The sequence below is a fragment of the Triturus cristatus genome, chromosome 10 (genome assembly GCF_964204655.1).
Source record: "Triturus cristatus chromosome 10, aTriCri1.1, whole genome shotgun sequence".
In the NCBI taxonomy this organism is placed as follows: Eukaryota; Metazoa; Chordata; class Amphibia; order Caudata; family Salamandridae; genus Triturus; species Triturus cristatus.
The window spans coordinates 1,144,761,396-1,144,782,462 of NC_140593.1; the positions used below are offsets into that span (position 1 = coordinate 1,144,761,396).

Here is a 21,067-nt window from a genome sequence, read left to right on the forward strand (position 1 = left end):
AGCATTGCCCTACACTGGGCACCACACTCCGTCTAATGTTAATGGCTTGCTTGTTGACACAGAAAAATCTAAAAGTGCACTTTATCTCAAAATGAAATTTTTTCTGTGTGGTGTTTACAAGAATGCTTCAAATTATGCTGTTAGTCAATGTACTATTATGAATCCATTTCTTAAGTGCAATGCCTAATGGAGTGCAGAATGAGCTGGTAAGTTGGTAAACTCCCTACAAAGGCAAAAAGTAAAAATATTAAACTATGTTGATGAAATGCAGCTAGTGTTCAACCTCGAAGATACTCCAAAATCTATAGAATTCTTCAAAAACAGTATCATATTTATCCGGGACTGGATTAACTGCCATCAACTAAAACGGAATTCTGACAAAACTGAGGTGGCGCTGGTCTAAAACAAACTGTATTGCTGGGCCCTCGTTTTGGCCTCAGGACCTAGGCTCCCCTCTTATTTAAAAAAAATGGTCTAGAGCCTCGGCATACTGGTTGATGAAGACCTCTCAAAGAAACTCCAGATTGGAGTAGTGACCTCTTCCAGTTTTGTTCTGCTCCGCAAAATAAAAAAATAAAAAGTATCAGGAAATTCTTCTCTGTTGAGGCCATCCTCCAGATTGTAATCACACTTGTGATATCCCATACTGATTACGCCAACACTCTTTACCTAGGTCTCCCTAAAGGTTTGAGCCAAAGACAGCAGCTTGATCAAAAACAAGCAGCCAGATGAACAAGTTACTTACCTTCGGTAACAATATACCTGTAAGAGGCATAGGCGTCAGACTGGATCCGGAGAATTTTTCGTCAGCAGTACCCCTGTGTGTCGAAAGGTGCGTCGGTCAGCTTCGCGTTCGTAGTTGGCGTCGTGGTCGCTGGAATGACGCCGCGGTAGCTACTTAGACGCCGCCCTCGTGCACTGACGTCAGTTCTTTTACACGACATTCCAAGCCAGAAGCGCAGAGCCATGCAAGACACTAACCACTGGTGCACAAAAACTAGGGCCCTGACAAGGGATTCCCTGACCTTAGACGTCAGTTTGCAGAACAGGGAGGATGGGTGGGGCGGTAAGGAATCTAAAACTAATCTATGTATCGTTACTAAAGGTAAGTAACTTGTTCATCTGAAAGAGACAATTAGTCATAGATTGCTTACCTTAGAATAGATACCCCAGCAATACCAACCCCGGAGGTGGATCTGCGAACCAAGTTCACACCAGAAAATTCTGGAGAACAGAACGGCCAAAGAAGCAGTCTCTCCGGACTTGGCTGTCCAGGCAGTAGTGTTTCGTGAACGTTTGCAGAGATGCCCACGTGGCTGCCTGACAGATGTCATTGAGGGGGACTCCCCGTCCCAAAGCAGTGGTCGCTGCCGTCACCCTGGTGACATGGGCGTGCAGTTCCACTGGAGGCTCTTTCTTTGCCAAAGAGTAGCAAGCTTTAATGCACAAAACAACCTACCTAGAGATGGTCCGTTTGTGCATGGCCCAACCTTTCTTGGCGCCCACGTAGCCAACCAAGAGCTGGTTATCCACCCGGAATTGCTTGGCGCGATCCAAATAAAATGAAAGCGCACGTTTTGGATCCAGACGGTGGAGCCTCTCTTCCTCTTTAGGAGGCGGAAAGAAGGTGGGCAAAGTGATAGTTTGACCAATGTGGAAAGAAGTAACCAGCTTGGGAAGAAAGAAAGGTCTGGTTCTCAGGACCACCTTGTCCGGACGAACAGCCAGAAAAGGAGGTTTTGAAGAAAGAGCCCGGAGCTCACTCTCTCTGCGAGCTGAAGTGATGGCAACCAGAACACTAGTCTTTAAAGTAAGAAGTCTGAGAGGACAGTTATGAAGCGGCTCAAAGGGAGCGCAGATAAGGTAATTAAGAACCAAGTTCAAGTCACACTGAGGCATTACGAAGATGAACAGGAGGAAAAAGATGAGTAATGCCCTTAAAAAGCAATTTACAACAGGGGACTTGGAAAGAGAAGGTTGATCAGGAAGCCTAAGAAAGGCTGAAATGACTGCAAGATAGCCCTTAAGAGTGCCCAGAGCAGAGCCCTGCTGCGCCAAAGAAAAGAGGAACAAGGGAACCTCAGAAAGAAGGGCAGAAAGGGAATCCACAGCCTTTGCTGTGCACCATGCCACAAATTTGTTCCATCTGCAGGCATATACCGTCTTAGTGGAGGGACGCCTGGCTGCCAAGATACAATCACAGACTTCGGGAGGAAGGTCGGCGCTCAATCTCCACGCAAGGAGGTGGAGGCTGGACAGGTTCGGGTGGAGGACCGTCCCAATCTGCTGCGACAGAAGATCCTCCCGAAGAGGCAGTCGGATCAGAGGATCGATGGCCATGTGTACCAGCTCAGGATACCAGACTCTTCGTGCCCAATTCGGAGCTACAAGGTTGACTTGGGCCCAGTCGCACTTGAGCTTCTTCAACACTCTTGGCAGAAGTGGTATGGGCGGAAATGCGTATAGAAGACGCAACTCCACTTGCGACGAAAAGCGTTGCCTAGCGGATGCCGCCTTGGCAATTCCAACGCGCAGAATTGCTGACATTGTGCATTCTCTTTGCTGGCGAATAGATCTAACCCAGGCTCTCCCCATTGCTGAAAGAGACCTTGTGCCACCTCCGAGTGAAGACGCCATTCGTGATGCATCATGCACCTGCGGTTGAGTTTGTCCGCCCTGGCGTTCAGTGAACCTGCCAGGTGTTGAACTACCAGAGATATGCCCGGATGTTCCAGCCATGTCCAGAGACGGAGGGCCTCTTGACATAGGGTCCACTAATCCCCCCCGCCCCCGTTTGTTGCAGTACCACATGGCGGTGGTGTTGTCCGTGAACACCTGCACTACTCTTCCCCAGACAGAGGGAAGGAATGCCATGAATGCAAGATGAATCGCCTGGAGCTCCAGCAGGTTGATTTGGAGCTCAGACTCCGCCGGAGACCAGAGGCCTCTGGTCTCCGCCTCTCCCATGTGGCCGCCCCATCCTAGAAGTGATGCATCTGTCACCACCGTGTACTCTGGTTGGGGAAGGGAGAGGGATCTGCCGTTGATCCAATCCTGGTTCGTTAGCCACCACTGCAATTAACGTGAAGTGCCCTCCGAGATCTGAACGCAATCGGACAGATTCCCCTGATGCTGTGCCCACTGGAACTTCAGGTCCCACTGCAGAGCCCCATATGCCACCTGGCATGATCTACCAGCAGGAGGCCATGAGGCCCAGCAGCCCCAGGGTCATTCTGACCGGGATAATGTCTTAAAGGTCGGAATCGTAGCCCGAATATCACATATTTGCTGCTCGGGAGGATAAACCTGAAACTGTGTTGTGTCCAGAACCGCTCTGATGAAAATGAGCTTCTGAGAGGGAATCAGGTGTGACTTCGGCACGTTGATGGTGAACTTCAGCGAATGCAGGAGGGAGGTCGTAGTCTGAAGGTGGGAGACAACAGCCTGGGGCGAGCCTGCCTTCAACAGCCAGTCGTCGAGATAAGGGAAGACTGGAACCCCTGATCTGTGCAGATGAGCTGCAACCACCGCCATCACTTTCGTGAACACTCGAGGGGCGCTGGTAAGGCCAAAGGGGAGCACAGTAAACTGAAAGTGCTCGTGGCCCACCTTGAACCGCAGGTAATGCCGGTGGGCCAGCAGGACGGGGACGTGAAAATAAGAGTCCTGCAAGTCCAACGCTACCATCCAGTCTCCAGGGTCGAGCGCAGACAGGACCTGAGCTAGCGTCAACATTTTGAACTTCTCCACCGGAGGAAGCGGTTGACGTTCCCGAGATCCAAGATAGGACGCAGGCCTTTGTCCTTCTTGGGCACCAGAAAGTAGTGGGAATAGCAACCACAACCTACTTCTGGGGCAGGAACTCGCTTGATGGCCCCCTTGGCCAAGAAAGCCGAAACTTCCTGTTGGAAAAGGGCCAGATGATCCTCCGACATGCAGTGGTGCTGAGGTGCCATGGATGGAGGGGCAGTCTCGAAGAAGAGGGAGTAGCTCCTTCGGACTATCTGCAAAACTCACCTGCCCGACGTGATGGTGCGCCAGTGGGGGAGATGATGGTGAATCCTGCAGCCCACTGGCGACTGGTGGCCGTGAAAGGTCGGACTAGGAGGCTGCTGCAGAGGGGGCGGTGGTGGACTGGCCTGCTTGCTGGCCCCCAGACCCACGGCAGTGGGTCCCACGTCCCTGGCCGCACAGGAGCTGAACAGCTTGTGCCAGCCTGTGGCTCTGGGTGGAACGTGGTGGGGCACCCCTTCCGTATTCACGAAAGGGACAAAAAGCAGACTGCGCAGGGTGGGTGGTGGAGAGGCCCAAAGACTTGGCCGTAGCCCGAGAGTCCTTGAAGGGCTCTAGCACGTTGTCTACTTTGTCGCCAAACAGGCGACGGCCATCAAAGGGCATGTCAATAAGGGTAGCTCGGACATCCCCTGAAAAAACAGTAGACCTCAGCCAGGCGTAGCGTAGAAGGGCTACCGATGTTGAAATCGTCCTGCCTAGTGAGTCGGCGGTATCCAGCCCACAGCGAATGGTAAACTTGGCTGCATCTCTCTCCTCGGCAACTGCATGGGAGAGTACGGCCCGGGCCTCCTCTGGGAAATGGGGCAGTACCTGCGCCACCGTATCCTACACCGAGTGGTTGTAACGGCCCAACAGACATGCGGTGTTTACCGACCACAGTCCCAAGCTGGAGGAAGAAAACATCTTATCAAGATGGTCTAGCTTTTTGGATTCCCTATCAGGTGGAGTGGTAGGGAATGCGCCTTTGGACGTTGAGGCTTGGACCACAAACCTCTCAGGGTAGGGGTGTTGGGAGAGGGAAGAGGGGTCACCCAGAGCCGGGCGGTGGCGTTGGACGATCATCCTATCCACAGGAGCCCAAGTGTTGGGCCTGGACCAGGAGCCCAACAGGATTTCAGTGAGAGCTTCAATAAACGGCAGCAGGGGCTCAGAAGAGCTCGCTACCGGCTGAAGTAACTCTGTTAGGAGGTTAGTCCTGACCACCATTGTAGGTAGCTCGAGGTTGAGAGTCTTGGCCGTCCTACGCAACACCACTGCGTAAGAAGCTCCCTGCTCCGTAGCCACGGTAGGAGGAGACAACATGCCAAGGTCTGGAGAAGTATCACGACCACTGGCATCCCCAAACTCCTCTCGCCAGTCCGGATCATATTCGAACTGGTCAGTTAAAGGGTCTCCAGACCCCTCCCAGTCCTCCTCACCCTCCTCTGGTTGCCAATCTGGCCTTAAAGAACCAGGGTGCGACTGGGGCACAAAAGTACCTGTCGACGCAGGATCCGGCGTTGGTCGGCGTTGGTCCAGCTCCATGTCTACGTCGTGGTGGAGGCCGGGGTCGACGCCGTCTGGGGACACAACCGGCGTCGACGGCGGACGTGATGCCGGTGAAAGCGGTACCGGGGGAGGTGTTATGAGGTCGACCGGTGCCGATCCATATCGAGGCCTGGATCCAAGGGGACCCTGCGGCGCCGGTGCTGAAGCCGCCAGCGTCAAAGGCGCAGGGTCCTCAGCCGAGTCCGCGGGCCCAAAGGCACGCCAGCGGAGTCGGGCTTCCCAATGATGGCATGTATCACTTCGTAAAAGCTTCGTAGCTGGGCAGGGGTCGCTCCGGGTCCCGGAAAGAGGGGGAAACTCGGAGTCGACCCTTCGGGCTCCGCATGCGCAACTGCGCGAGGGGCACCACCCGCATCCCTTGTCGTGTCGGCCGATGTACGAGGAGAAGTCGAAGAGCAATGATGCTTCTTCGACTTCTTCTTGTGCTTCGACTTACCTGAGAAGTGCGAAGACTTCGAGGACGAGTGGTGGTGACTCTGCGACCGGTCCCTTGACCTCCTACGTGACCAGGACCTCGAACAGCGCAGAACGGACTGCCAGGCCTCGGGAAGCTTTCGGGACCGCTCCAGTAAAGACTTCGAATTCATGGTCCGGCAGTCAGAGCACGACTTGGTCTCGTGGTCGTGCTACAGGCACCACAGGCACAAGCGGAGCGGATCCGTCACCGACATCGATTTTTAAAATCCACCATGTTAAAAGCCCTGCCTTTGTGTCCTCCAGAATATGGAACTATACCCCCAGACGTAATCTCAGATTAGCACACCTCAATCTCTTAGAGGTCCTCAAATTCAAAAGGGAAAGACTGGTGGGAACCAGGTTTGCAGTGCTGGCTCCTGGAGTTTGGAACTCCGTCTCGGGAACACATAGGAACTGCAACCTCCTGCAAGCATTTCAGAACCCTGCAAAAAAAAAAAAAAATAACAGGAGATGTGCAGAACATGAAGGGCGTATGTTGCAGATGTGGCAGACTTGATCTAATCAACATATTAGGTTTTAACCAATGCAAGTTGCAGATGTCCAAGACCTGGAGAAGTGACATTGTGTACATGTTCATGGTCTGAAACACCACATGTGTATGGTCAAAGATAGTTAAAGACGCATAGAGTAGTATGTGAAGAACTGTAGGATCTGAAAGCATTCAGGGTGCACATATGCATTTAAAGTAGCGCGTAGTAGCAGGATCCAAAGGCATGCAGGCTACGCATGTACATAATCTGAAGGAATGGAAAATGCCCATATGCATATCCTCATAAGGTGCAGGATACGTATAGAAATGTGTTGTGCATGCATGTTCTGAGGCAGTGGAGTAAGTAAGGGATCTGCAGTACTGGAAGGTGTGCATGGTTAGCAGTTGTGTGAATTGGAAGTGATAGGAATGCAACATGTATCAAAGGGAAAAAGCAAAGAGAACGTACATAACGTTATACAAAGCTTATAAAACCAAAAGTAAGTTCTGAAATGTATATCCATGGATTTGCTAATTTGAACTTCATTACCCCAGAAACGTCCAGACACAAAGGGTAATGCAACACAAGGTGGCTTTTACTATTGGGATACACTTCTAAGATTCTGGACTGATAGGTAGACTCTATTCTGATAAGCTATGAATAGACTGCAGTGCCTCTTACATTGCTGATGTACTCCAGAGGTGTCAGGCTGAAGGTGGGCAGGTCATCGGTCAGGGTTTCGCCGGTCCCAGCAGAACTCCAGCACTGAGCAAAAGCAAAAGAGAGAGGTCAGAATTGTTCGTCTATCTGGACAAGCAGCTTGGGCTGCACAGTAACAATCTGCAGAGGTAGGTAAGAGGTATGTGCACAGGCAACTTGATCTCTTGCTATTGTAAATGATCAACTGCAACATAATCCTTATACATTCCTGAAGAAAAGCGAAGCTAAACTGAAGAAACAAACGCAACATCAACACTGCAGCATGGGAAGTGCCAATGCATGGAGTGGGGAAAGACAGACAGACAACCTATGTTGGGAGCACTCACCTAATCCTACTTGTATACAGAGAAGAGTAAGGCAGAAATGTATTTTATTTATTTATTTTATTTAAAAAGTTTTATATAGCGCTGGCTAGACCCGGAGGTATCAGAGCGCTTTACATAAGGTTCCACAGAAATTATAAAATTACTTCAGTTACACGTTACATCAGTTACTAGAAAAACATTTCAAGAGTGTAGAAGACTAAATAAATGGAGTTTAGAAGGGTAAGGGTGTGGGGTAAAGGGGTAGGAGTTAGATAGAAATGGAGAGACAAAGGAGGGTCTGCCCAAAGTCCGGCTGGGTAGGTGACGACCGAGGGGGAAGTCCACAGTCCTTCTCCTCTTTAGCTATCTGGCAGCTCCACCGGGCATCAGCCAAACGGCTAGGTCTCAGCGGGAAAACAATTAAAGAGCAAAAGCAGTGACGGGGAAGAAACGAGACAAATGTCAGAAGTCCGGCTGGGTAGGTGACGGCCATGGCGGTGTGCCGGAGCCAATCTCCCCTACACCTGTCGGTGCAGCTCCACCGGGAATCACCATGTATGCGTTTCAGGTTCCACCAGAATAGAGAGAGGAACAGGAGAGGATCCAAAGTCAAGACTCGAGAGGGGTAGGGGTTAGGGAGAAAGGGGAGGAGGGAACTAAGGTCAGTAGAGAAATCGGTCCTGGTGTTACTGGGGAGAGCCTTCAACTACGTTCTCCAGCTGGCCACTGGGACAAAGATGGTGAGAGGAGAGGTGAGGAAGGGACAGACTCCAAGTTCAGAGCTCCTCGTGGTGAAGTCTCCCCTGGCGGCCATCTCAAGGTCAGGCAAGGAGTGAAAACCCCTGTGGGTCCCCACATCCGGGTCCTTTTTAAGGATTGCTAAGACCCTTCCTGGGGCCCTGCTATTACTGCTTTCCCCCCTCAGGGTGCGTCTGGGTTGCCCCTGTGCCATACCAGTGTCTGGTAGAGTGCCCAGGGTGAAAGGAACGGCTACTGGCACCACTCAACCTCTAGTTCTGGCTCCTTTCCAGAGGTTTGTACCAGACTTTGGTGCTGGCCACACTGCTGGCTCTCACCAGCGGGCACTCACCAGCGTGGCAGTGGTGCACTCCTCGCCTCCCGCAGCAGGCGCGGCCGCGAGTGGCGGCCGCCATTATCGGGGAATCCGGTTGTGGACTCCGGCTGGAGGCAGCCAGCGGTGACGATCGCCAAGTCCGCGGGAGCGCACCGGGCACGTCGGCTCCCCACCTGGTGTGATTTGAAGGTGGAGAAAGGTGAGTGACAGGGCGAGGAAGCGGCCTCCAGTGTCGGTGGCGAGCAGCACGTCAGCCACATGGACTCTTCGGTAGGCGGGGGCGCTGTACTGGAAGTCCGGAGGCCGGGCGGCGTTGCCAGGTCAAACAGCTCCCGGTTAAACGTGGGTCTGTTGGGGGTATCAACCGCTGTAGCATTACTCACATTTCTGGATTGGTCTGATAGGTCTCTACTGTAAAGAAAATATTTTACCTGACTTTGATAATGTTCGTTAGGGTGCATTTTGCATCTTACTGCAGATTTCTCACCTTTTGAATTACCCAGGGTTCCAGACTAGACCCATAAACGCTTTAGCAATTGCTCCCGTGTGGCAATACATGGCACCATCAGATTTAGAGTTGACTTCACCTCACCTCCAGAAGTGACGGTGCTTAGTTATATTTAGGCTCTACAACTGGGTGCTGTCGTCAGTTAACAATTAGCATTCCACTACCTTGGACCTGGAGCGTCAGCAGCATAGTGAGAACTTTGCCTGGGCAGTATCTAACATAGAACCGTATTATTACATAGAGGTTTACTCCACAGAAGTGGAAGGCGGGTGAGTTGGTAAAGAATCAACAGTTGGATAGAGCTTCCAACAGAAACAGCATTATCCAAGGTATGTCACTTTTTCTTCCGATGAATACTTCTAACAGCAGATTCCTCACCTTTTCAAACTAGAACTTCCCAAAAGGTAGACGGTCTGATGAGCTGGCTCTATACCAACAAATCTTTCATGACTAAGTGAGCTAAATGGTTCTCTCTCCAGACCTCAGATTCTAGGTGATAATGCCTAGTAAATCGTTAATGGATCCCCATGCAGCCACCTGAACACCCCAAGCCAAGGCTGTAGTGGTAGCCTTAGCTCTAGTAGAGTGAGATTCACTTTTTTGGCAAAGGCACAACATTTTTCATACAAAGAACTATGTATTTGGATAGGCACCGTTTTAGGACAACCTCTAGCTTCTTAGCACTAGGGAACCCCAAAAAAAGTTGGTCAGCCACTATGTGATCCTGAGTCTGACCGATATGTAAGGTAAGGGTCCTCTTGGGGCCCGATACTGCTGCCTCTCCTCCTCCTGAGAGGGACGTAGCACAGTAGAGAGAAAAAGTGGAGAGCAAGATGGACTTGTCCACAGAGAACAACTATACCAGCTTTCGCAAAAATGATGACTGACTCCGAATTACGAAGTTGTCCAGAATGAAGGAGATTGCTCGGACTGTGGCTGCAGTTCACTGACACGCCGCTCAGAAGTAACTGTAATGAGGAAGACTGTTTTAATGGCCAATAACCTCAAAAAACAGTTGTGCATAGGCTCGGAAACCATGCAAATGAAGAAGGTAAGTACCAAATTAAGGTTCTACTAAGGCATAACAAAAGGTACAGGAGGAAACATGTACAGAAGCCCTTTGAGGAAATATGGATTTTTATGATCAATTGTGTCCCCTATCTTAGACCCCAACGGCTCCATGTACGTGCTACAAGTACATGTATGTTCCCTCCACTTCCAGCTATGAAGACGCAAATACATGTGTGTCCAACGTTAACATGTCCTCTTTCAGATCCACCATGAATGGGTCGAATATTCCGTTCCTAAGTATGCTTGGCCACAGTCTTTATATGGTGCACCTTTCACGTTTTTCAGCTCTGGCAAGTAGGCCCTGAATTCTGCCATCGAGCCTTTTCCTGCCTTCTGCCTCTGAATGCTCCAGCCTGGACCTGCATCTGTATCCATGACCTTTGTCTTACTCCCTGCGCGGCTAACGGTGCCTGGCTCGGCCTGTTGCCTGCCAAGACTGTATTTCGCCTTCAAGTTATCTGCTCCGCTCCTCGACCAATACATTCCTGTCTAGTAGTTTAGGTAAACATCCTTCCAGCTGCAGAGCAAAGGGCCCGGCCTCACTGTCTCCGTGCAAGTAATTCATAGCTCCTGTTACCATGGTAGGCCCATGCCCCCTCGCATCTCATGTAGACACGTAGACGCTTATACACGCACTAGCAGTCAGTATAGAATAGCCCCTGCCCGAGAGACCTTTCCTTCCAGATAATACAGTTCCTTAAACACAAGATATTAGATACGATTTGGGATTAGGTTGTTCTGACATCCCAGACTTCTGTCTCCTCATGTAGGGCTAAATGTCAAGTCCCCTTCACCCTCCAGTTACACGTCAATCACACGTCATGCAGCTGCGCGCGCATCTCTGCCATATATTTCTGCTGACATTGCAGGATTCTCTTATGGATCCACCCACCTGTGACTTCCTCATAATGACGTTTCTAGTACACGCCCTTATGCACGCCTATTGTAACGCCTTTTTCATTACGTATGTGTATTCTTATCTCTCCTATCAGCTGTTACGCCTCTTACATCTGCCTTTACTGTAATGCATTGACTATATATATGACAACCTGTCAATAAAGTATTGTCTATCCCTTCCCGAACCTTCGTGGTGACGGAACCCGATTGCCTGGTTCGAACCAATTCCTTTGTAAGGAATAAAACCCCTTTTAAAACCTCAAATACCACGGATTCTGCCTCTTATTTTTACTGAGTTATTCTTATTGAACTTTACCGCATAAATTAAGTCTAGGTAATTTAAATTTACCACATAATTGGCGCCCGAATAGGGACTCCTCCCCCACCCCACACGCCGGAGGTGCGTTGCAGGCCCGGTCCCCTGCCACAGCCGGACGGACAACTACGCGTACCCACAGGATTTCCTGTACCTCCCTCAGGCCAACGGAGGTGACTGAGGCTGCGATCAACACCCAGACGAGGCGGTGAGGAGTGCGGAGGATCCCGACCAGAGCCTAGCTGAGAGAGCAAGATCCGAGGTATACAGAGGCCCACCAGGTTCCGAAGTTCAGCTCCGAAGTACCTACGTCACGAGTCGAGTCGAGTCCAGTCCGATCCAGTCCAGTTCAGAGTTTCCGAGGCCTTCCGTTCCGTGCTTCCCGGTGAGTACCGTTGCTGGGGACGCATCTAGACGTGCGCATTAGTTTGTGCCGGTCAAGACGGGTTTGGGTACACAGATCCGGTCTGCACTGTTTCAGCAGTGTATCTGTACTGTTCAGCAGTACATCCAGTATTATGTCAGTTAGCTAGTTTTATTCTAATTATCGTTGTTCATTTTTAAGATGTTTTAAATGTGTTTTAATGTCGTGGTATGAGTGATTATTCGATCTTCGTTACTGTGTTTATTGTATTAATTGTGTTCAAGTCCGAGTAAGAATCAAGTAGCAAGGTTTAAGATGCCGTTATTCTCAAAATTAAGACAGATAAAAACTAGAAAAGGGATACTCGAGGAAGCCGTTCCCATTCCACCTAGGGACACTCCAGGGTACTTTATGTACCATAAACATGGCCTAGACGCCGTATTATATCTCGATTTATGGGTGGACTACACCAAGGATTTAGCAGAGAATCAGAGATGGCCCGCTGCTGGGACATGGGATGCAGATTGCATCATGAGAGTAGAAGAAGCATTATGGAAAAAGAAAGCCAGACAGTCACAGAAAGATGCCATTGAATTATGGCGTAAAGAATCACATAGACGCACAGAGAAAGCGTTCAGAAAAGAAGAGAAAAGTAGGGAGGATTCAGACAAAGCCCGAGAAAACGTATTAATTGAGGAAGGTATCCGAGTAAAAGCAGAACAAGGAATGGTATGTATCCTCTTCTGGCCGAGGGTTTACCTAAGACCACCCTGGAAGTACCAAAAGATCTGCCACCTCCATTGCTTCCGACTAAATTACACCCCAAGACCGCAAGGGACATTTTCCTTTCTTCCTATTTAGACGATGCAGCCCCCGAATATGTTAATGTTCCGCCGCCGCGCACACCACCTGCTAACGGCGCTCGACCCCAAGATAATCTGCCCCCACCTCCGCAGCAACAAACTTCTTCTCACGTTCCAAACCTTCCGCCTGTTCCTACACTCCTTCCTGCACCTACTCTCCCTACCTTACACCCAACAAATCCTTTTGGACCTGGCACCTCAGGAGGTGCGATAGGAGGTTTTTCTACGCCACCGCCAACACATCGATCGACTTTTAGGGATTTAGCACACCAACGTACACCTCAAACAGCGAATTACAATATATTTAATGAGCCTCTTACAGACTGTAGATATGACCCAGTACCCGGTAAAGACGACAGAATGATGCTATCATCAGTACGTCTACGACGAGTTGCGAACTATTTAATAATGCTACCAGGAATGATTAATCATCTAGACAAAATATATCACTTTGTCCAGACAGGGCAAGGTCCTGAAAGTATTGGCGAGGCCATGGCATATCAGAAAGTGGACACGCAAAAACTATTGTTACGCTTCTTCATAAACTGCTTGATCAGAAACAGAGATAGGCCTGATGTAGACCCGGAAGAAATGCAAGTACTTAACAAATGGGGTCAGAATATAGCAGACGGAAAACATGATAAACAGAAGAGTATAGAAATTATGCACCGAAAGATCCGAAAAACAGTAGAACGAATACATGAAAGAGGAATAGATGCAGATAAGACTGAATCGGAGGAGGAGGAGGAAGAATCAGAAACGACAACAGGACAATTACAATTACCAGCTAGAGAAATGATAGCTTATGTAGGTAAGGGAAGATCTTTTAATAATCCAATGCGTCCGATACGTCCAGAAAGTAAGAGAATTTTTCGAGCAGCCATGTCAAATCCAAGGACCCCTGAACACTTATTTCAGGCTACTGATAAAATACTTCAAGAACGAATGGGGTACCATGTACTCGATTCTATGGATGAACAAGAATTAGCCAGGTCGGCAGTACAATGGGCTGACAGTTCTGATAAATATAGTGATGATGCGCTAGCACACACGTTTCTGAATCTTTCACCAGACGAACAGCGTTTAGCTGGTATATACATGATACAACACCTCCTTATATTGTATAAAAGCCAACACTCCGATCCTGGTCCCCTACCTGAGATACTGATAGAACTACTCATGAATAAATGGAGAGGTCTAGGTACCGATCTAATTAAAGTAATTCTAGAACATCGGCACAGATACAGTGCCTTCCTGTGTCCAGAGCATGATTCTGCTCCCTCCATAGAAAGAAAAATGTATTACATAGACAGACAGAATCCTTTACGCGAAGTGCACCCAGTTAAAAATGATGATAATACTTTTACACGCGTGTTTGTGTACATGCCCATAACTAAAATAGAACTATTGGAAATGAAAAAATTAGTGCCCAGCCATGACAAAGATCCAGCAGGTTTTCACCGTGAACTAAAAGACATGTTACTCATGGGTGATTATACCTATCCTGACATTATGAAAATATTAAAAGTATTATTGCCTGCCGGTATTTACGAGAAACTCAAAGAAAAAGAATGGGAGGTGGGAGAGCAAAAGATTGATTGGACTGACTTAGAAAACGAAGAAAATGCCCGAACTCCAGGCCGAGGGCTTGGGGACAAAACTAAAGCGTTACCAGGATTATTAGTACAAGTATTGCCACGTTTATTAACTACGAAAAAGGAAGACTGGGGTGCAATCTCAGCTTGCAAACAGAAACCTGATGAAGACACTAGTGATTTTTTTTCCCGATTTGAAAAATGTTTTGGTATTAATAGCGGCCTGAAAGCAAGTAGCGATTCATATCCACATCTTTTTGTAACAAAATTAGTCGAGAATTCCCTGCCCCAGGTCAAGAACAGAGTATTGAAAGTCGAGAGCACTTGGCAAGCTAATACCCCTTCACAAATGTTACAAATGTTACAGTATCACCAGAATAGAATTAGAGAAGAACAAGAACACGAACAAAGACGTATGAAAGACACGAAAATGAAAATGCTCGTTGCTCAGTCAGTTCCAGCTGACGGTCATAAAAAGGGTACGACACAGTCCAGTAATTCAGCGGTTCCTGTTAAAGGGACATGCAACTATTGTAAACAGCCAGGTCATTATATAAACGATTGTGCAGTTCTGAAACACAATATCTCTACGGGTAAAACCAAGGAGAGACCGCGTCCACCTAGACAGGATCAGATCCCACAACAAGTACCTCAGAATGTACAGCCTATGCCAGCTTCACAACAGACCGTAGCAGTATCACAGCCACAACCTATTGCCGCAACACAAAACGCGACACAACAGATGTACCAGTATGCACAAAATGACTACCCCGATTATCAGCGATACACATGAAATAGCCTAGAGAGGGAAGTTGGCTTACCCCTTATTGAGGTTCCTGTAGATCAAGAGGGTCCTTATGTACATAGTCAAGTATTAGGGAAAGACAGAAAGTTTTTAATTGATACAGGGGCAAGCAGAACAACTATAAGTCACGACGAGGTTCCAGGGGCACCCCTCTCAGGCTCACAGAATATTTCCCTTGGATTTTCAGGAAAGCCTATTGTTAACGAAGTATCGCAACCTCTTCCTCTTGCAGTTGGTCCATTGACACGGACTACAGATTTATTGCTTACAAAATCATGCCCAGAAAACTTGTTAGGTATAAAGACACTGAAAGCTCTAGGAGCTGTAATATGTTGTTCTCCGGAAGGAGTACGACTATTTTTGCGTGACTTTAAAGGTCACTATGTATTTAGAGACATGGATCACCGGTTACAGAATGTACCTGCACATTTATGGGCACAAGGCCCCACTGATGTAGGTTGTATGCACATTACACCATATCGAGTCACACTCAAAAAAGGAGTGGTATTACCACGAATTCGACAATACAAGTTACCTCCAGATGCTGTAGTGGCTTTGCTGCAAATCATTGACGAGCTCATTGCACAAGGAGTGGTTGTGGAAACCGACTCCAATGTATGTAATTCTCCTATCATTCCGATTCTTAAACGTACTGATCCAAATGCACCCCCAGTTTATCGATTAGTTATTGATCTGCGCGAATTGAATAAATGCATTGTACCACAATATTCCGTGGTTCCAGATATCTCTTCATTATTGACAGCTATTGATTCCGAAGCAACGTTCTTTACTGTAATTGACCTCAAGAACGCCTTCTTTAGCGTCCCAATCGATCCGGAAAGCCAATATTTGTTCGGATTCTGTTTAAATGGACGAAGCTTCAAATTTGCACGCGCACCTCAAGGATTCACAGAAAGCCCCAGCATCTATAGCCAAGCACTGAAAAGACAACTTGACAGTATCCACATGCCTGTTAACACTGCCCTGCTCCAGTATGTCGATGATCTGCTGATCCCCGCCCGGAGCGAGCCCGAATGTGAAAAAGCATCACTGACGGTTTTACATTTTCTGGCCGACAAGGGGCACAAGGTGTCCCCTTCGAAGCTGCAATTCTGTGTTCAGCAAGTTGTGTACCTTGGGCACTTGCTGTCCAAGGGGGGGAGACAGCTCACACCTGACCGCATCCAGTTAATTGTAAACATGCCACCACCCAAGACACAAAAGGAGGTACGGGCCTTCATAGGCCTCACTTCGTACTGTAGACAATGGATTCCCCAATATGCATTTCTAGCAAAACCACTCATTCAGTTGACAACCCAGGAGGCAGCGACATCGACTGTCCTCCCTTGGACTCAGGAACATACACAAGCTTTTGAAGACTTAAAGAAAGCCTTATGTCAAGCACCTGTTTTAGCGACACCATGTTACAGTAAGCTTTTTACACTTTTTGTTACAGAACGTGAAGGTACTGCCTTGTCAGTACTCACTCAGGAACAAGCAGGTTCACACAAACCGTGTGCTTACTTTTCTAGCACATTAGATCCAGTAGCCCAGGCTCTGCCTGCGTGCCTGAAATCAGTCGCAGCGACAGCTTTAGCGATCAGACAAAGCGATTCCATAGTATTAGGACATCAATTGACAGTGCAAGTACCACACGCAGTAGAGGTTCTCTTGAACCGGACACAAACACAGCACTTGACTATAGCACGACTGACAGGTTATGAATTAACATTGTTCCAGCCACACATAGAAATCAGACGCTGTAGTACATTAAATCCTGCCACACTTTTGCCATTAAGTGGAACAGACCCGTTGGCACATGATTGTATTGAAGTCATTACTATTACGCCGAAACCCAGACAAGACTTGACAGACATTCCATTACCAGATCCAGACCTGACATTTTATGTAGATGGTTCATGCATGAGAACAAGTACAGGAGAGTTAGTGGCCGCTTACGCAGTCACGACAGACACCGAAGTTATTGAAACTAATTGTATTGACACCTTGTCAGCTCAAGCAGCAGAGCTCATCGCTCTGACGCAAGCCTGTGTTCAAGCCAAAAATAAGAGAGTTAACATATACACAGATTCACGTTATGCATTCGGAGTTGTACACGACTTCGGAGTCCTTTGGCGAGAGAGAGGTTATTTAACTTCTCACGGTGCCAACATTCAACACGGTCCCCTCATTCAAGCTCTGTTAGATGCAATACATCTGCCTACTGCGATATCTATCATGAAGTGCAAGGCCCATACAAAAGTCACCGATATCATTTCCCAGGGTAACGACTTGGCAGACCGAACAGCTAAGCAAACCGCTCAGAATCGGACTCAGGCAACTGACTTGACAAAGACAATAGTTCCGACATCGACACACTGCATGACAGTTAGGGATCCCGCCCTTGATGTAATTGACATACAGACACATGCTACACCAGAGGAAATCAAGAAATGGACTGAATTAGGAGGGATCCAAACAGATCAGGGATGGATGACGAAGGGAAAATCCACATGGTTTCTCCCCGACTCCATGGTTCAAGTTATCATTAACACAATACATAGTCCAGCGCATCTAGGAGAGAAAGCTATGCTAGACAGTATTCAAAACATTTGGTTCAATAAACACTTACGAGCAGCAGCCAAACAGAAAGTGCGTACTTGCATGATTTGTTGTCAGTTCAACCCAGGTAAAAGCATTCCTGTAGAGCAAGGTGGATTTCAACCTCCCGATCATCCTTTTGAAGTCCTCCAGATGGATTATATCCAGATGGAACGTTGTCGAGGATTCAAATATGTCCTCGTAGTTGTATGCGCACTTTCCCGTTGGACAGAAGCATATCCAGTCCCAGATTACACTGCTCCGACCACTGCCAAACAGTTGGTTCGTGAATTCTTCCCACGGTATGGTTTGCCCCGTATCGTGTACTCAGATAACGGTCAGCCGTTCTCATCCGAGCTAATGAAACACATTTCACTCCTGTTAGGCTATCAATGGAAATTCCACTGTGTCCGGCATCCCGAGGCAGCAGGTCTCGTGGAGCGTCATAATCAGACTCTGAAAATTCGACTTTCTAAAATCTGCAGAGAGAAAGGTGTCGACTGGATAGTAGCTTTACCAGTTGCGCTCTTTTACATGAGAATGATAGCACATTCTCGAACAGGGCTATCCCCGTACGAGGTGGTTTTCGGTAGGCCACCAAATATGTGGGGGACGCCTATACCTCGAAAAATCACTGATGTTGATTGTAATATGCTGACAGATTACCTTGCTTCCTTGATGTCTGCACTACAATCTTGCCGTTCACAGGTAGCTGCAGCCTTTCCCGACAACACCGAGGTGAAGCCCCATGAAGTGTTTCCCGGGGACTACGTGTTTATAAGAAATTTCGACAGGAGGAGCCCGCTGGAGCCCCGCTGGCAAACGCCGAAATTAGTACTTCTGACCACGAGGACAGCAGTGAAGATTGAGGGTCGCAAGGGTTGGCTACACTCGAGCCATATCAAGAAATTTCACGGACTGCCTTCTGATTTGAACTCTCAGCCCTGCCCTCCTCCACAGACTGACTCAAAACTCCCCCTGGTCGAGAAAACTGCTTCCCAGGAATATAAACTGAAACTAAGGTCTAGCAAGTCAGACAATTTAATTGTTTAAGTCCTCTCCTAGGTGAATCAGTTAAATTAGTCTCTGACATGTATCCTCTAGACCGAAATAGAGAAAGAGATAGACAGAAACAGCTCAAGAAACGTGCATATTGTAAATCACTTCGTAGCCACTGTATAGTGACATTATTGTTTATGTTTCTTCTAAGTCTTCTGATTATTGCTGCAAGTATACTGTTGCACATATACTACCCTATTTTCAAGCGTGTACATTCTGCTTTCAATGTTTCTGCCGAACACTCTTTTAGCGAATTACCTCCGCATGAGTTGTCCTACAGACTTGCGCTGCGCAACAACACATTCATTAGTATGTTACATCACTCCCATCAGACCAACAACGCTACAAATTGTTGGATATGTGGCCGACTCCCTCCCTACCAGAAATACAAGGGAGTTCTGCCCCTTTTTCCGTACCCGTTCACACATAATGGTTCCTGTGGTGCCTGGTTTAGTTTGATTAATTCTTTAGATTCAAATACCGTAGTTTACCAGGGCAACTGGGTATGGGGAAACCTGAACTTAGTTTTGCTTAAAGTCTGCTACACTAACAAGGAGGGACTTCCCAAAAAGACAGGAACTGATCTAGAAAATGAAGTATATGGATTAGGTAACTTTACACTTAACCTCATGATTCTGAATGTTGAATCCGAAGCTGCCCCAGTCTTGCCTGCTATGTCAGTATTACCAGTCAAAGGTGAATTATGTGTAAGAAAGAATGGTTCAGTACACCTGGGTCATAGTAAATGTACTACTGTGATCGAATTCAGTGATCAAGGCAAGTCTACATTTAGAGCTTCCCGTCATTCCTACTTCCTTTGTGGTCATACCGCATATATACGTTTACCTCTAGATTGGGATGGTACCTGTTACATTGCATTCCTTCTGCCACCCGTTTTCCTAGCCCCTCCTGATTATCATAGAAATACCCATCTAGTACACAATAGACCCCAGAGAGATCTCCCGATTGTCGACTACACTGAAACGGCATGGGAGCAATACACAGACTTCAATAAAGGTTTTTTTCCCTACATAGGTGCTGTAGTTAATAGTAAACTGATACGCAAATTAACCAGAACCCTTGAAGCAGTAGTGAATGAAACTACTTCCGCCCTAGGCAACTTAACAGAGGAGCAGTCTGCGATGCGGATTGTTGTTCTCCAAAATCGTCTTGTCCTTGACGTCATCCTGGCCGATAGGGGCGGAGCCTGTAGAGTCATCGGATCGAGCTGCTGTGTTTTCATTCCAGAAAACGCGCCATCAGTATATAAAGCCATAACTCGTCTTCATAAGATTGCAAGTCAGATACACCAGAATCCAGGCACCTGGACTTGGTCCGGTTGGTTCTGGAGTGTGTTGTCAGCCTGGGGATGGAAGGTCCTATCCTTCCTAGGTATTGGCCTTCTCATAGTATACAGTTGCTGCCTGTGTCTACAATGTGGGCCAGCGATTTGCGGCCTGTGTGCCACATCGTGTATTCCACATTCAAGTTCTCATTCAAGATCCCGTAAGAAGAAAGAAGAGCAAATGATGTTACATGAACAGATTGATGGATTCATGAGGATCGATATATCATGAAGGGTCCGTAGGGGACAAGGAGGGAATGAGGAAATATGGATTTTTATGATCAATTGTGTCCCCTATCTTAGACCCCAACGGCTCCATGTACGTGCTACAAGTACATGTATGTTCCCTCCACTTCCAGCTATGAAGACGCAAATACATGTGCGTCCAACGTTAACATGTCCTCTTTCAGATCCACCATGAATGGGTCGAATATTCCGTTCCTAAGTATGCTTGGCCACAGTCTTTATATGGTGCACCTTTCACGTTTTTCAGCTCTGGCAAGTAGGCCCTGAATTCTGCCATCGAGCCTTTTCCTGCCTTCTGCCTCTGAATGCTCCAGCCTGGACCTGCATCTGTATCCATGACCTTTGTCTTACTCCCTGCGCGGCTAACGGTGCCTGGCTCGGCCTGTTGCCTGCCAAGACTGTATTTCGCCTTCAAGTTATCTGCTCCGCTCCTCGACCAATACATTCCTGTCTAGTAGTTTAGGTAAACATCCTTCCAGCTGCAGAGCAAAGGGCCCGGCCTCACTGTCTCCGTGCAAGTAATTCATACCTCCTGTTACCATGGTAGGCCCATGCCCCCTCGCATCTCATGTAGACACGTAGACGCTTATACACGCACTAGCAGTCAGTATAGAATAGCCCCTGCCCGAGAGACCTTTCCTTCCAGATAATACAGTTCCTTAAACACAAGATATTAGATACGATTTGGGATTAGGTTGTTCTGACATCCCAGACTTCTGTCTCCTCATGTAGGGCTAAATGTCAAGTCCCCTTCACCCTCCAGTTACACGTCAATCACACGTCATGCAGCTGCACGCGCATCTCTGCCATATATTTCTGCTGACATTGCAGGATTCTCTTATGGATCCACCCACCTGTGACTTCCTCATAATGACGTTTCTAGTACACGCCCTTATGCACGCCTATTGGAACGCCTTTTTCATTACGTATGTGTATTCTTATCTCTCCTATCAGCTGTTACGCCTCTTACATCTGCCTTTACTGTAATGCATTGACTATATATATGA

General features: G+C 47.9%; 1 protein-coding gene across 1 annotated transcript in view; it reads right to left on the reverse strand.

Annotated features, from left to right (window-relative positions):
- COG7 (component of oligomeric golgi complex 7) overlaps window positions 1-21,067 on the reverse strand; it is a 338,508-nt gene that overhangs the window by 50,141 nt on the left and 267,300 nt on the right. The window contains exon 15 of the mRNA XM_085629498.1: window positions 6,972-7,055. Within this exon, the coding sequence (XP_085485624.1) occupies window positions 6,972-7,055 (84 nt within the window). The remainder of the gene's footprint in view (window positions 1-6,971; window positions 7,056-21,067) is intronic.